Genomic DNA, 15,682 nt, shown 5'->3' on the forward strand with positions numbered 1-15,682 from the left:
TCATCCATTTATGCCTTCCAATCTGCTCTCTTCCCCCCTGGTGGTTTTTTGTGTCCTTCCTGGAGGCTCCATCAGGGGACTACCTGGGTCTCATTCCACCATCTGTTGGGGGATTAGACATAGTCATGCCTTTTCTACTAAAGGTAAGGCTCTGCTTTTGGTTAGATTGGTCAGTGCCTCTTGGGCTTTTCGGCATCGGGCAACTGCTTTGCAGATTTGTGAGGCCGCCACCTGGTCTTCTGTTCCCATGTTTATCAAATTTTACCAGGTGGATGTTTTAGCCTCTTCTGATTGTTTGTTTTGGCTGTAAGTTTCTACAGACTGTTGTTTGAGTTGGGGTATCACCTTTTTGTTTCATGGGTCTGTTTGAGGTTGTTTGCTGCATTGCACACCTCAGTTGTGTTGCTTTTGCACGTGCCAGTCGTCTCTGAAACTGCCTGTGTGCTATACTGTAAGATCAAGAAAATGGGATTATTTGCTTATCAGTTAAATTGGTTCTTGGAGTACAGTACAGACCACAGATTCATCCCTGCTGTGTCTTCCATAGCTTGCTAAACAAAACTGAGGGTTCTTGGGAGAGGGGTTTTATGAAGCTCCTCAAAGCTCTAGCCAATGTTCAATCCTTATCTGCCTGTGTCCTGCACTCTACTCCAAGAAACAGATGTTACTGTTAAATCAAAAATAAAAAAGTTTTGTCGCTTAATGTACATTGTAAACCTTTAAATCGGTTTAGGAAAATAGTCCTGTGTTTTTTATTTACCCTTTTTTTTTTTTGCAGAAAAACTGCATAGCAGTGAACCACAGGCGACATGTCTTAAAAAAACTTTTTTTTGTATCATGACAAATAGATTGGGCCCCCGCTTTAGTCCCTGGACAAGTGGGGGTTTTTTGGGGTTTTTTCAAATTTCCACACCACTGGGTGTTTTTTTTGTTTTTTTTTTTCATAAAATGTAGAAGTTACTATTTGTGCCACTGATTACTGCATTCCAGTTTTATATTTGTTGCGCTCACAAAAACAAGATTACATTTTGTTGAAAAAACATTTTCCTTGTTGGTTTCAGGTTTGTGGATACAGGAGAAATGGCAGAGTCTTTCCCTTACCGTACAAAGGCCCTTTTTGCTTTTGAAGAGGTAGATGGGGTTGAGTTGTGCTTTTTTGGCATGCATGTACAAGAGTATGGGTCTGATTGCCCACCACCCAACCAGAGGTAGGTATACTATTTATAATAATCCAAATTTCACATAATTGTTCTGAATTGCATATGACTATATCCTATTGTTCCCATTACCTAGGCGTGTATACATCTCTTACCTGGATAGTGTTCACTTTTTTCAACCAAAGTGCTTAAGGACAGCTGTCTACCATGAGCTTTTAATTGGATATCTTGAATATGTTAAGAAACTTGGGTAAGTGATTTGTTTTTGTAGCATAAAGCAACTGTACAACTTAAAGTGGAACTATGGGCAAAATAAAAAAAAAATATATGTGATGCAGTCTGTGTATAGCATAAACACAGCAGTCTGTTTGAGTGAGCATAGCCATCCTAAGACAAGATGTGTGTTACTGGACTGATTAGGTGGAAATGTAAAGAAACTTTTTAAAAAAACTAATGCTCCCACAACATCTGGGATTGGGAACCTGCAATACAATACATTTTTATTTGAGTTTAAATACGCTTTAACCACTTCCCCGCCGGCGTTGTAAAAAAACGGCTGGCCAGGAGCTCTCTAGATCTGAGCGGGCGTCTTTAGACGTCCGCTCAGCCACGCCCCCTCGCGCACGCCGCTGGGTGCGCGAGTGGGAAATGCCGACATTTGAAAACAGGCAGCGATGCCCGTTAATATACAAGCGATCCACCGGCTATAGAGCCGGCGGATCGCTTGTATGAGGTCCCGGGATGTGCGCCCCCTCCCGCTGTCACGTTGGTCCCAGGCTCCGCTGTGTCGGTGCGAGCCCGGGACCAGCATACTGCCTCTGTCACAGGGGATCAGAGGGAGGTCCCCTCTCCTGTATATTACATCACTTCCGCATTCTCGTGTCACTCTCCAGCTTCAGTTGCTGGAGAGAAGCTGATGAAGCAGAAAACGACGATTTTGCCCATTACGCCGCACATGTTACATATCGTCGCGAACGTCGGAATGAGAGCAATAGTTCCGATAACACTAAACTGATGAGCTGTAAAAGCTTTTTAAAGCGTCGCCTCTGACCAATTTTGGGTATGATAGTTTTTTGCGATTTCGCGGGAGCGCGCAATTTTAAAGCATGACTTGTTTGGTGTCTATCTACCCGACGTGACCCTGACTTTTATATTTTAACAAAAATATGGGTATTAATCATTGTTTCCTAATATAATGGAAAAAACATTTTTTTCCCAACATTTTCAATAAAATTAAATACCACCAAAAGAAAGCTCTATCTGTCCCCAAAAAATGGTATACAATTAATTTCAGTACAGCGTTGCATGACGCAATAAACGTCAATCAAAGTACCGCAGCGCTGAATACTGAAAAATGGCCTGGCCAGGAAGGGGGTCTAAACACCTGGTCTTGAAGTGGTTAAATAACTCCCCACACCAGCTGCATGTTTACCCCAAGACAATTCTGCATCCAGGTTTGTGAGAGAATTCTGTTTGTTTGCTTTAACTGCTGCCTTGTATTCAAAGTGCACATGTGCTCAGAATAAGGACATTACACTACTTTCATATTCCTAACAAACCGTAAAAGAACTTTACAATAAGCCACCCCGACTTCTCTAGGTGAAGTTATTCACTTTCAAAGATCTTTGCTCTGTTGGGTGTGGCACTTTCCATAAATTTAATCTGAGAGGATTTCACTGCAGTTATGAAGGCTTTCGTGGACCAAATTGCAATTTTATCTGGTTTTAATTGCTGACTCTGCACATTTGGTTTCAGAAACTGTATATAATGAAGAGTCTCACAAATCCTTACAGGATAATATTGGCCCCGAGGAGTCGCAGGCAGCCTCTATAACTCTAAGAGCATTTTGACCCTCATTGATGTGGTGTGTGCCAACCTAAAGATGGAGGAGCAGCGTGTAAACTTCACCAGTGTGGCTACCAGTCTTGAATCCCTTAAAGGCCCTACCAAAACATTTCCGATGCACACACTCTTCCCTTGCACCCACATTTTCCAATTCAATACTTGTTTGAGGAGGCCTTTATCAAGAAGTGGGCACTTCCCACAGTTCATCTGACAGTGTCCATTTTAACAAAGCACTGACCATTCCTGTTGAGCAGTGGTAGCTAAACCTCAGCCCTCCAGCTGTACTAAAACTGCAAATTCCATCATTCATTTGCCTCTGTCATGTCTATGGCTGTCATTCTTCCAGTGCCTGATGTTTGACTATCCTTGCTGGAGATCATGCCCCAGACAAATGTTTAGAGATTTTCAAAGCCTTGTTTTCACAAGCAGAACCTGCCTTGCAACCTCCTGTTGCTGTAATGCAAGTCTTTCAAACATTAGGGTAATAGACTAAACTCATGGAAACGGATCCAGAGCTACTCCACACGGATCCTTTATTTGTGGACTAATTGGCATTCATGCCAACAGCTCTGCACTACTGTGTAGGTGGGTTAGTGGATGCCTTCTGTCTGCTTTCCCGTATTCTCCTATCCATTAACCTTTTGGTAGAAATGTTGGGCTGTGGAGCAGGCATTTATGTAGCATTTATTATCCATGCCCTTCAAGGGACACCTTTATCAAGGATGTAAGAGGGGTAATAGTAGTCAGTTACCTTAGCAGAAGAAGCCTAGGCCTCAAACTGGGAAAAAATCATCCCCTCCCCTTCTCTAAGGCTAAGAAGAGTTTCCTTTACATCCTGGCTTCAGCCTCTAAGGCCAAACCCAAGCCAGTAGCCCAGTGTCACTGCAAACCCTGGGCTTCTAAATTCCTCAGACCTGCAGACAAGTCCACATCAGTACGAAAAGGAGCCCCACAAACTAGAGTTCCACTCCCAACCGCCTCCGAATCTTCCTGTGGTCAGATTATCAGACCTCCATGTAACCCTTGTGAGTTTTCTTACCCAAGGGGTTATCACCCTAGTTGCTGTATTGGAAAGATTTCAGGGGTTTTGTTCCAACCTTTTCACAGTTCCAAATTTACCACTGCACATGGAAGGCATAATTTGTTTGGTACGAGGAATTCATTTTTCATCCCAGAAAATAATCTGTAGAAAGTATCCTGACTTTCTTTACAATGAGGCTTTAATCACGTTGCCCTGAGTACTTTCAAGGGTCTGTGCTTGCGATACTTTTCCAAAGACTGTTAGCCTTCTATTCTTTGATCAAATTATTTGTACAGTGTCCCGTGTGGCTCCCCCTGTGTGCCTACCTGTGGATCAATTAGATTTAAAAAATCTGGTTCTTTTGGCTCTTCAAAAAATGGCCTTTTGAACCTATTGGGGATAATTCCTTTTACTACTCTCGCTCGCTCCTTGTTGCCATCACCTCCCTAAGGCATGTGTCTGAACTGGATGCTTTGCCTGTAGAGAACCTTTTCTGGCATTACACAAGGACAATGTGAAATTAGGGCCTAGAGTCTCTGTCCTTTGCAAGGTAGCGTCAGCTTTTTATCTCAAGCAGAACATTATGCCTATGTTTCTCTGTCCAGCCCCAGTGCATCAGCAGGAGATTTTCCTTTATTGTTTAGACTTAGTTTGTGCTCTTGTGTGTCTACCTCACAGCCATTGCTTCCGTCTGAAAGACTGATTTGTCATCCCTGATAGTGCCCACAAAGGGGAGACAAGCAATTCCTCATTCCACCATTTTTAGGTGGCTCGGACAAATCACCATTCAAGCTTATAGTCTTAGGGTGTGAATTCCACCATTTCCTGTCAAGGTGCACTCTTTTTGATCTGTGAGTGCTTCTTGGTCTTTTCTACAGCTGTTTCCCAAATTTGCACGGCTGCATTATAATATCCCATTTGTCTCTGAATCCTGTATTCCTTAACCACCTCAATACAAGCATGTTACTCCCCCCTTCCTTACTAGATCATTTTTCAATCAGTTCTGTAATAGTTTGCCATATACTCATGCAAGTGTCAGGTCATGTCATCTTAGTCATGCAACACTGTACCCAAATTAATTTTATATAATTTTTTAGACTGAGCTTTACTTTTGCGGTATTAACCACTTTTTTACTAACTAAAGGGAAAAAATAACCCTCTGGGGGGGAAAAAAACTGTTTACTTTCTGTTGAAATAAAAAATGATTTCCAGGAGAGTATAAACACCCCCTGTTTGGTGATTAAATTGTTTGCTATTAGTCGAATACTTATAAACAATTGCTCCACCCCAGTCCATGTTCATTTTATCCCACAGAGCCAAAGTTTGACAAAGGGGTACATAATAGTTGGTTGATACCTCAAAGACAGCCACATAAATGTTCTTCTGACATTAGGGTATTCTCCAAAACCGTAGTGGCAAGCAGGAGCCCTTTCAATCTGTAAAAATGTCAGGCCAAAATTAGTTTTAATTAGGTATAGGATAGAGTTTAAAAAGGTTGATACGTTATTGTAAATGATGGATTTGCGTGAACTACATGTGGAGCATGCCGCAGTAAAAAAAAAAAAAAAGTGGTGGCTAGGTAATCGGACAGTCATCAAAGCAATCTTTTCAAACATTTTTTTTTCTCTTTTCTGACATAACCTTGTTAACATAAGTTACATTTGTAACATTTTCATGTTTGCTATATTTGTTTAATTAAATGGCAAGATTTTTTGACATCTCTACACAGGTACACAACTGGACATATCTGGGCTTGTCCTCCTAGTGAAGGAGATGACTACATTTTCCATTGTCATCCTCCCGATCAGAAAATTCCAAAGCCCAAACGTTTACAGGAATGGTATAAGAAAATGTTGGACAAATCTGTGTCGGAGCGCATCGTTCATGACTACAAAGTAACTATGATTTGTGTTTTCTGTGTGCTTAAAACCTCCATGTTTTATTCTGTCTTATCACTTTATAAAACATTTGAAATACATTTTTTTATAACCCTGATGTTATGACTTTTAAAATTCTTCGCAGACAGTGATGTCAATTCCAATTAGGATGAAACATTTTGCCTAGGAAAGTATTAGAGGATTTTTAACAGTCAGCAAAGTAACTATCTACAACCTTTACAAGTTCAATTTGTAAATTGAATCTTGCATAATTTCATACATAATATAATTCCATCACTAAAGTGTTAGCATTTTAATGTAATTGCAAAAGTTGTTTTCAGTTTTTATAATTATACAGCGTTTCTTTAAATACCAGTTGATCCGATCGTGAAGGGCTTTGTTGAGCACGTCTTTTTATAGGGTAAAAACTGTCTCCCAGTTGTACTTATGCTTTGTCACACATGCCACTATTGGAGACTATAGGCAGCTGTACTGACACACATTGCTCAGGCATAATCCACCAATGTCACTGTCAGCAAAGCAGTTCACAACAATGATGTATAGTAGATGTTGCAGAGAGTGCATGTAGACAGACAGTAACTGAATGAGGCTTAAAGGAAATGAGCAGCACTGAAATAAAATTAAAAAAAAGGTGAAACTAGCATTTAAATGGAAAAAGTAATTGTTTGTGATACACTTTGTTTTTATTTTCAGGACATCTTCAAACAGGCAACAGAAGACAGGCTTACTAGTGCCAAGGAGTTGCCCTACTTTGAAGGCGATTTCTGGCCAAATGTATTGGAGGAGAGCATCAAAGAATTAGAACAAGAGGAGGAAGAAAGAAAGAGAGAAGAAAATACTGTCCTTGATGAAAGTGTTGAGGTGATTTTTTGTTCCTGCATTCGATTTTTAGATTCAATAAATTACATACTCTGTTCTTAATATTATCTGAAATAGACATTAAAATTGTCTACTATACCCTGTGCTTGATGATCAAAGACCAATAGGATGCGCTCACTGTACTACTTTACCATGTTTACCAAAAAGAAAAACCTGACCACTCAATTTTTAAACATGCCCCTAGTTGTCTATAGAGTTTACAGAAATACATACCTTTTTCATCAAAGCATTAAACCAAGCCTATTCTCTGGATTTTCACAGTTGTTCATCTCTTTGTTTATGTTGCATCCGCAACCAAATTTATTTCCCAACATCATGGTATAAACAGCAAGTACAGGACTATCATGCACACAAACAGCAGCATCACTTTCTCTGCTATGAGTATTTATATCTGATTAAAAAAATGATTAAATTATAATGGTCACACCAATACTTCCCAGTTTTTAGCACTGAGCCCCAAGTATTGTTCATGCTATGTATTGAAAGTGTGTTAAAAAAAAAAAAAAACCCCACAGGAGTCTAGCTGATGCATTGCTGCTAGAGTAGTAGTCTTTATGTAGATGCACTTCATCACTTTTTAACTGCTCCCGTTCCTTGGGCATGCTATGTAAGCTCCTAAAATGTCATGCAAGTGCACAGGGCATACATAGCATACTCTGTCTCCCCCTGCTGCTGCGATCCAGGATGTGTCAAGTATTAAAGGACTATTGGGAGAGTAAAGTATATTCTTCCCAATACTTTGAGCTGGCGTGGGACTTTGCAGCTGTCACACGCCGGCTCTATGTACAGAAAGCCAGTAGGGACATTGCAGCTGTCACATGCCTGCTCTATGTAGCGAGGGCCCGTCAATCATGTAATCCTAATTGCCCACTGTCTCCTACCTGCAGAGAGCAGTAACTTTCAGTCACTGCTTCCCACAAATATCTTTTTTATTAAGCACTTACCCTTGAAAGTTATTCCCTTATTCCTACAAAGGCATTCCCTCCCCTCCTCAGGGAAATTCTGTAAGTCTGGATAATGCTGATCCTCAGTATCCCTCTGACTAGAGGGAGCTTCGGAGTTAGTTGGGAGCAGTTTCCACTGCTCCCTCAGACTTTTTACTTGTAGTTGTTAATAGCAATGGACCTTTTATCTGTCCCCTAGTGCCTTTTCTTGGCAGCCCTTTTGTGGGACATTTAGGGTACCTTCCTTAAGTTTGTTTTTCTGAACTCTGATAATCAGAATTCTCTCCAAGTGCCCAACTCTCTTTGGAACCTCATAGATGTCTAGTGTTGGTATGCACTCTGCACCCTCTGGGTTAGAACCTTCTCTAATGGTCACAGCACTGCCAAGTCTTTCCGGTTTAAGGGCTAGTGGGGTGTGGGGGGCTTGCGCTCCTCGCTTCTACCTGCTCTTGTTGCCCTTTGGCCTGCCTTTGTCTTCCCTTTGGTGTCTGGAACTGAGGCGAGACATGCAGGCAGTCCCCATGGTTCTTGTGGTCCATGACATGCATCCTCAGTCATTTAGGGTCTATGGGTTAAATCCTTCACCCTCATCATAGAGACCTCCTGTCTTATGGTTGTCCTCTTGTCTCAAATTAGACTCTTTCCCTGGACCAGTTCGGTGCTTGCTTCTTTATGGGGCCCTTTTGTAAGCAGGTTCCTTGGCCTGATCTTTGTTGGACATCTTTTTAGTGCTCCAGGACCTTTTACCTACAGGCAGGTTTGGGTATTCTACCTATGAGAGGTTCAGTGACCTGGTTCCTAACCTGGACAACGTTGAGTATGTTACTCTTAACCGCACAGTTTGCCTTAGTGGCATCATTTGTACTTTTGAGACTCTCCATTCTGCAGTCTTCATTCTGGGGATGAAGATTTGTGCATTTGGGTGTGCTTCATCTCCTGCATGGTAGGAAGAAGCTAGCGCTGGAGAGCTTAGTGTTCTCATTGATTGTCCGGTAGCAAGTGCTCACCAGCAGAAGCTGTGAGCCAATGCAACCACCAACAGGTGTAGTAATATAACTAATTGAACTGGGATAATAGATCAACAACAAGAATCGTCAACAAAGGGAACACTGGAAGGTTTTCCAGCCTCAAAACAGATCCCAAAGGGATTATTGGTAAAACAGGTCCATAAGCTAAGAACAGCCACTCTGAGGAGGACAAAAGGTGTAAGCATTAAACTTTCAACGCTAAGTATCGGGGAGAAAGGCTCACAGAAGGAGTAGGGATGTCTAAGACCGCTATACACGCCGCCCGGCTTCCTTAATGGTATATTCGGTACCGGCGAGTACCAGAAAATAATATCGGTACTCGATACCGAAAAAACGGTATAGCTGCATCCCTAGTGATCTTGTGACAATAACTCACAGGGAGGGGGGCAGCTGCTTTAAAACCCGACCCCAGTGTCCAACTAAGTTTTCTGTGGAGAACATTTTTTTCAATTTGTAGGACTCGAGCCTACTAAAATGTTCATTAAAAAAATTAAAAAGCCAGCAATGCAAGTCATGAAAATGTACACAAATAAACTGTACAACATCGCTGCACCTCTACATTACCACAATAAATGCTAATCACTTTGTGTTATAACATTTTCCCAAGATGCATTTAGAAAGCAGTGTTCTGCGTTTCTTTTTGTATATTGTAAGTTTCAGTTGTTGCAGGTTTATTATAAAGATCTCTCTACAAAAGTGTAAAACAGTCTCTACTGTAATTGAATAGCTACATCATGATTCCAGCCTACCGTTTATCTCCTCCTGATATGCAGAGTGGCTATATTTTTGTTACATTTTTTTCTCCTGCCAAACGCAGTAGAATGTTCAGTGATTTGTGTTATGAATAAGAGAAAAAAGGTTTAGTGTAGGATTTAAGCAAAAAAAAAAGATCAGTGAATGGTCTGAATACTTTTACAAGAGACTTTAGTTAACCGGAGACACTCTGTCAAAAACCTCAATTTCTGTTTCTATTAAAGGTAGCTTTCATGTTTACGAAAACTAAGGCTGTTTTTAACCACAGCTTTAGACCCCCAAACAATTGAATATTTTCTGAAAGCAGAGGCCCTGTAGAATAAAAAGATGCTAGTTGCAATTTTGTATTTTGCACAGTATTTGCGTAAATGTTTATCAAACAAGTATTTTTTGGATAAAATACACAAATGAAATTTAGTGCACAGAAACAGAATATAATACCCAATTTGTTGGTAAAATATAGGAGGCGGGGTCACCCCAGGTAAATAAATACCAAACATGTTGAGCCTTCAAATTGCATTTGTCTATGAAACCGCAGAAAACTGCGTTAACCAAAATTTACCATAGGCGACACTTTAAACGCTTTTACGGCTCATCAGTTTAGTGCCAACAGTGATTAATGGGCCTAGAATTCTTGTTCTCACTCCGACGCTCGCGATGATATGTAACGTGTGGCACAATTTTTGGTTTTACACGTAGGCGCATCCGACGTGTGTTTGCGTGCGGGGGGCTTTAAAATAATTGTTTTGCTTTTTTTATGTTACTTTACTTTTTACATTTTTTTTTATTTCTTTACACTCAACTTTATTGCTATTGCATAGGAGGCTGACAAGTATAAGGTGACAGGTACTCTTTATGGAGACATCAGACCCCTAATGTCACCTAGAGACCCCAAAGAAGCTGATGAAGCAGAGATCTGCTTCATCAGCTTCTTCTGGCTCTAGAAGCCTGACAATGTGCCCAGTGACACCGGAAGTGATGTAATGCACATCACTTCCGGGTCCAGTGATCAGACGCCAGATCGCTTGTATTTAAACAGCAATCGCCTGCTGTTTAAAATGGTAGCAGCAGCCGTGTTCTTGGTATAACCACTTCCAGCGAAGGACGTACATTTACGTGTACCCGCTGGAAGTGGTTAAAGCCATAGGAATTATTATAGAATGCATTTTTTTTTTGTCTTGGCTCTTGGTAATTTTTTGATTTCTCCTCCCCATTGATGTATGCTTGACAGGTTGGAAAAGGTGATAGCAAGAATGCAAAGAAAAAGAACAACAAAAAGACAAGCAAAAACAAAAGCAGTCTGAGCAGAGGGAACAAGAAGAAACCTGGCATGCCTAATGTTTCCAATGACTTGTCACAAAAGCTGTATGCCACAATGGAAAAACACAAAGAGGTGAGTGGTTTCTAAGGCAATGTATAGAAGTTAGAACGATGGAGGTGAATGTACAAAGCTAGCAGTACAGAGACATTGTGAGATTAGATCATTTAGTTGCTTACATTTTTTTTTTAAATCACTGATTACAAGTTGGAAGTAATTTCAAAAGTCACTTTTCAGTGTTTGTAAATCTGCAGTATTAATTAAAACAATACCTGGTTATCCTGCCCTTAAGGTTCTGGTTTAAACACTTTTTTTTAATATATATGATATCAATACTTTATCCATTTTCTGCTTAGTTCGCCTGCATTGACACCCTGTTACATGATTTTCCAGTGGATACAAATGGCCATGCCAACACAACACATGTTAAGAATGCATATTCCCCTATTATCCCCATCAGGACTTTCACCCTAAAAAATGTGTGTAGACAGGAAGTGTCTGAAAAGAGGTTGTAAGAGATTAGCAGCTTTGATAAACAACAAAGGATGACAAAATATAAAGTAACTAAACTAATGTTCATTAATACTATAAAGTTTCTTAACAGTCTAAATACTTTTCTGTTTTCAGGTCTTTTTTGTTATCCGGTTAATTGCTGGGCCTGCTGCCAACTCCCTGCCCCCTGTTGTAGAACCAGATCCCTTAATTCCTTGTGACCTAATGGATGGACGTGATGCCTTTCTAACTCTTGCAAGGGACAAACACTTGGAATTCTCCTCTATGCGTAGAGCTAAATGGTCTACTATGTGCATGCTGGTGGAACTTCATACCCAAAGCCAGGACCGATTTGTCTACACTTGTAATGAGTGCAAACACCATGTAGAGACACGATGGCACTGCACAGTGTGTGAGGTAAATATATCCATTAACTACTTGCTGACCTGGGTGTTAACCCCCCTTCCTGTCCAGGTCATTTTTCCGAATCATGCTCTGCGGTACTTTGACATTTATTCCGTCATGCGACCCTGTACTGAAATTAGTTTTATACCATTTTTGGGGACAGATAGAGCTTTCTTTTGGTGGTATTTAATCACCACTGCGGGTTTTTTATTTTTTACTCCTATAATGTTTTCCCTTCGTTATGTTATAAAATATTTATCAGTACCCACATTTTTGGTAAAACATAAAAGACGGGGTCACCGGGTAAATAAGACACAAAACATGTCAAGCTTTTAAATTGCTGACACTCCCACATTTGTGGCGTAATCATTGTTTTCACACGTAGGTGCACCCGATGCGTATTTATATTTATATATGTGTGGTTTTTTTTGTTTTGTTTTTTTAAATGTGAGACTTTTAATTTTTTTTTTTTTAAACTTCGCAATAAAGTTATCACATGGGGACTAACAAGCCCCCTATGTGATAGTCAATACACAATGACAGGTCCTCTTTATGGAGACATCAGGGTTGCTAGGACCCCCAAAGAAGCTGATGAAGCAGAGATCTGCTTCACCAGCTTCTTCTTCTCTGGCTATAGCAGCCAGATAAATGACAGCTAAAGGCGGGAGTGATGTAATACAGAGAGAGAGGATGTTGATCTCTCCTCCATTTACAGAGTACACATCCGCTGTGCCGGTCCTGGACCCGCAGGGGTGCCAGCAAAGCCCGGCATAATCTGCGGCGGTGCAGGGGGGGCTGCATGCTGTTGTCATACAAGCGATCAGCCGGCTTTAGAGCCGTCGAAAAGCTTGTATATAACAGCCGATACTGGCTGTCATATACACACCGGGATTCTACACGCGCAGAAAAAAATCACGTACATGTACGTCCACCCGTTGGGAAGAGGTTGCCGCCCACCTGCCGCTGCCGGTTATTACGTGCTCCACTGTCCATCCTGCGGTAGCTGTGTAATCTGTAAATGAGCGGCCGGCAAGTGGTTAAAATATATCCATTATTTAGATAATGGGGGTTGTGTTCATTCTTCGAATTTTATTTCCCAAATATTAACATGATTAACAGTAATACAAGTGAAAACGTCTTGTACATCAAAATTGTGTTTATAGTTCTATTTTCTCAGTATTGGGGCTTTTGTGTTCTAATGCCTACATTTCTCTCTCTGTTTAGGATTATGATTTGTGCATCACATGTTATAGTACAAAAACCCATGAGCACAAAATGGAAAAACTTGGCCTTGGCTTGGATGATGAGAGTAGCAATCAGCAGGCAGCAGCAACACAAAGTCCTGGAGATTCTCGTAGGTTAAGTATTCAACGCTGTATCCAGTCCCTGGTTCATGCTTGCCAGTGTCGCAATGCAAACTGCTCACTGCCATCATGCCAGAAGATGAAGAGAGTAGTACAGCATACAAAGGGCTGTAAACGCAAGACAAATGGAGGATGCCCAATATGCAAGCAACTTATAGCACTTTGTTGCTACCACGCCAAACACTGCCAGGAGAACAAATGTCCTGTGCCCTTCTGTCTCAACATAAAACACAAGCTTCGGCAGCAGCAGTTGCAGCACAGGCTTCAACAGGCACAAATGTTGCGCAGACGTATGGCAAGCATGCAAAGAACAGGGGTAGTAGGTGTTCAGCAAAGTCTTCCTTCCCCAAATTCAGCTGGTCCAACAACACCAACAGGACAGCAGCCCCCCATATCACATACTCCTCAATCACAGTCACAGCCTCAACCACTTCCTTGTAATAACATGCCATCTTATGGTATGCAGCATGCTCTTCCCTCCAGCTGTATGTCACAGGGCAATCCAGCAGCCCAAGTAACACCACCATCATCCCAGGCAGGATCAGTTCAGCCTTCGGGTCCCCCTCCAGCGGCTGTGGAGATGGCTATGAAGATTCAAAGGGCAGCAGAGACTCAAAGACAAATGGCAAAGTCACAACCTTTCCCACCCCAAATGTCAAACGCTCACCAAATGCAGCCAATGAATGCCATGCAGTCTACAGGGATAAACACACAAGGACTACGAGGACCAATTCTAATGGACTCGGGGATGAGACCTACAGGAATGGGACCTACAGGAATGGCGCAGCCACACCAGCCTTCAATGCCCCAACAACTAGCACGTGTACAGAGTAGATCACAAATCATGCAACCTACCATGCAGAGACCACCTGTAATGTCTGTACAGCAAGGACAGCAAATGAATATTAATCCGCAGGCTGGTATGGGACAGATTCCTGGAACAGGCCAGGGAAAGCAAAGTTCCTTGCCACAAGCTGCACTGCTCCGTACATTGCGGTCCCCTAGTTCCCCAATGCAGCAGCAGCAGGTACTTAATATACTGCACTCCAATCCACAGCTATTAGCTGCTTTTATAAAGCAAAGGGCGGCTAAGTATGCCAGCACCCAGGGTTTACAGAGTGCTGGCAATATGCCTGGGATGCCCTCCCAAGGAAGTCTACCCCATGTCATGCACCCCAATGCAAGCATTCAAAGTGTGAGCCCGATGCAGGCTGTAGGACAACGGACAATGCCACAGCAGCCTCAGGCTCCACAGCCACAGACTATTCAGTCTCCCTCATCTCAACAGGCCATAGCAGGGTTGAATTCACAGGGCCAACCAATGAATATGAACCATGCTGGAATTTCCCCCCAGTTTCGTGAGCTTCTAATCAGGCGCCAGCAAATGATGCAGCAGCAACAGCAGCATCAACAGCAGCAACATCAACAGCAGCAACATCAACAGCAGCAACATCAACAGCAGCAACATCAGCAGCAGCAACATCAGCAGCAGCAACATCAGCAGCAGCAACATCAGCAGCAGCAACATCAACAGCAGCAACAGCAGCAGCATCAACAGCAGCAACAACAGCAGGGATCTGGTATTGGAATGATGAATCACAACCAGTTTCAGCAACACCAAGTCATGAGCGGGTATACACAACAGCAGCGCATTCAACATCATATGCAAATGCAACAAGCTAGTATTGGACAGTTAAGCCAAGTACCACAGGGAATGGTAAATGATACTAACAGCATGCAGACTTTTAATCAGCGAATTCTACACCAACAAATGGGATCTCCAGCACAACAGAACCTCATGAGTCCACAGCAACATATGTTGCCAGGTCCAGCCCAATCTCCCCATTTGCAGGGCCAGCAGCTCCCGCCTTCATTAAGCAACCAAGTGCGCTCTCCTCAGCCAGTGTCCTCCCCCCGATCCCAGCCACCTCATTCTAGTCCATCACCGTGTATGCAACCTCAGCCCTCTCCCCACAATGTTTCTCCGCAGGCAAACTCTCCTCATACAAGCATAGTAGTTGGGCAGGGGAACCCTGTGGATCAAGGGCATTATGGGAGCCCAGATCGCACATCCATGTTGTCTCACTTATCTGGTCTTCATGGAGGGGGAATATCTGACTTGGGTTTAAGTGCAGATAACTCAGACCTTAATTCCAGCCTTCCACAGAGTACACTAGACATCCACTAAAGCAGTATAAAAGTAGTCAAATATGATTCTTCTTTACTTGGTCATAAAGACTATAGCAAATCTAGGAAAAAGTTTATTTTCTTCTTATACTGACTTTTTATACAAAAGGACAGCTGTTTCTTTACTGAGAATTTGGGAGGATGAGTGGAAATTTAGGATTTGTAAATATTTTTTTAGAATATATATGTATAATTTTTTTGTATTATTGAAAGACTCTCTGATGTATAAAGACCTGCAGAGCGTGGGGAGGGGCATATATTAATATTCCTGTTTTTGTTATTATAATTATTGCAAAGAGAATATATTTTCAGTGGCTGGGCCAGCCTCATGACCTCTTCTTCTTTTTTTTTTTTTTTTTTTTTTCTTTTCTAAAATACATTTTCATTTTTC

At 41.8% G+C, this 15,682-nt stretch overlaps 1 protein-coding gene across 1 annotated transcript in view; it reads left to right on the plus strand.

Moving 5' to 3' along the window:
• EP300 (E1A binding protein p300) overlaps positions 1–15,673 on the plus strand; it is an 80,475-nt gene extending 64,802 nt beyond the window's left edge. Inside the window, exons 23-30 of the mRNA XM_018563930.1 lie at positions 1,062–1,208; positions 1,294–1,407; positions 5,753–5,918; positions 6,615–6,782; positions 10,757–10,918; positions 11,471–11,752; positions 12,965–14,497; positions 14,669–15,673. Of these exons, the coding sequence (XP_018419432.1) occupies positions 1,062–1,208; positions 1,294–1,407; positions 5,753–5,918; positions 6,615–6,782; positions 10,757–10,918; positions 11,471–11,752; positions 12,965–14,497; positions 14,669–15,292 (3,196 nt within the window). The 3' untranslated portion in view covers positions 15,293–15,673. The remainder of the gene's footprint in view (positions 1–1,061; positions 1,209–1,293; positions 1,408–5,752; positions 5,919–6,614; positions 6,783–10,756; positions 10,919–11,470; positions 11,753–12,964; positions 14,498–14,668) is intronic.
• The last annotated feature ends 9 nt before the right edge of the window (positions 15,674–15,682 follow it).

The sequence above is a fragment of the Nanorana parkeri genome, unplaced genomic scaffold, assembly GCF_000935625.1.
Source record: "Nanorana parkeri isolate BGI_ZX_2015 unplaced genomic scaffold, ASM93562v1 scaffold711, whole genome shotgun sequence".
Lineage (NCBI taxonomy): Eukaryota > Metazoa > Chordata > Amphibia > Anura > Dicroglossidae > Nanorana > Nanorana parkeri.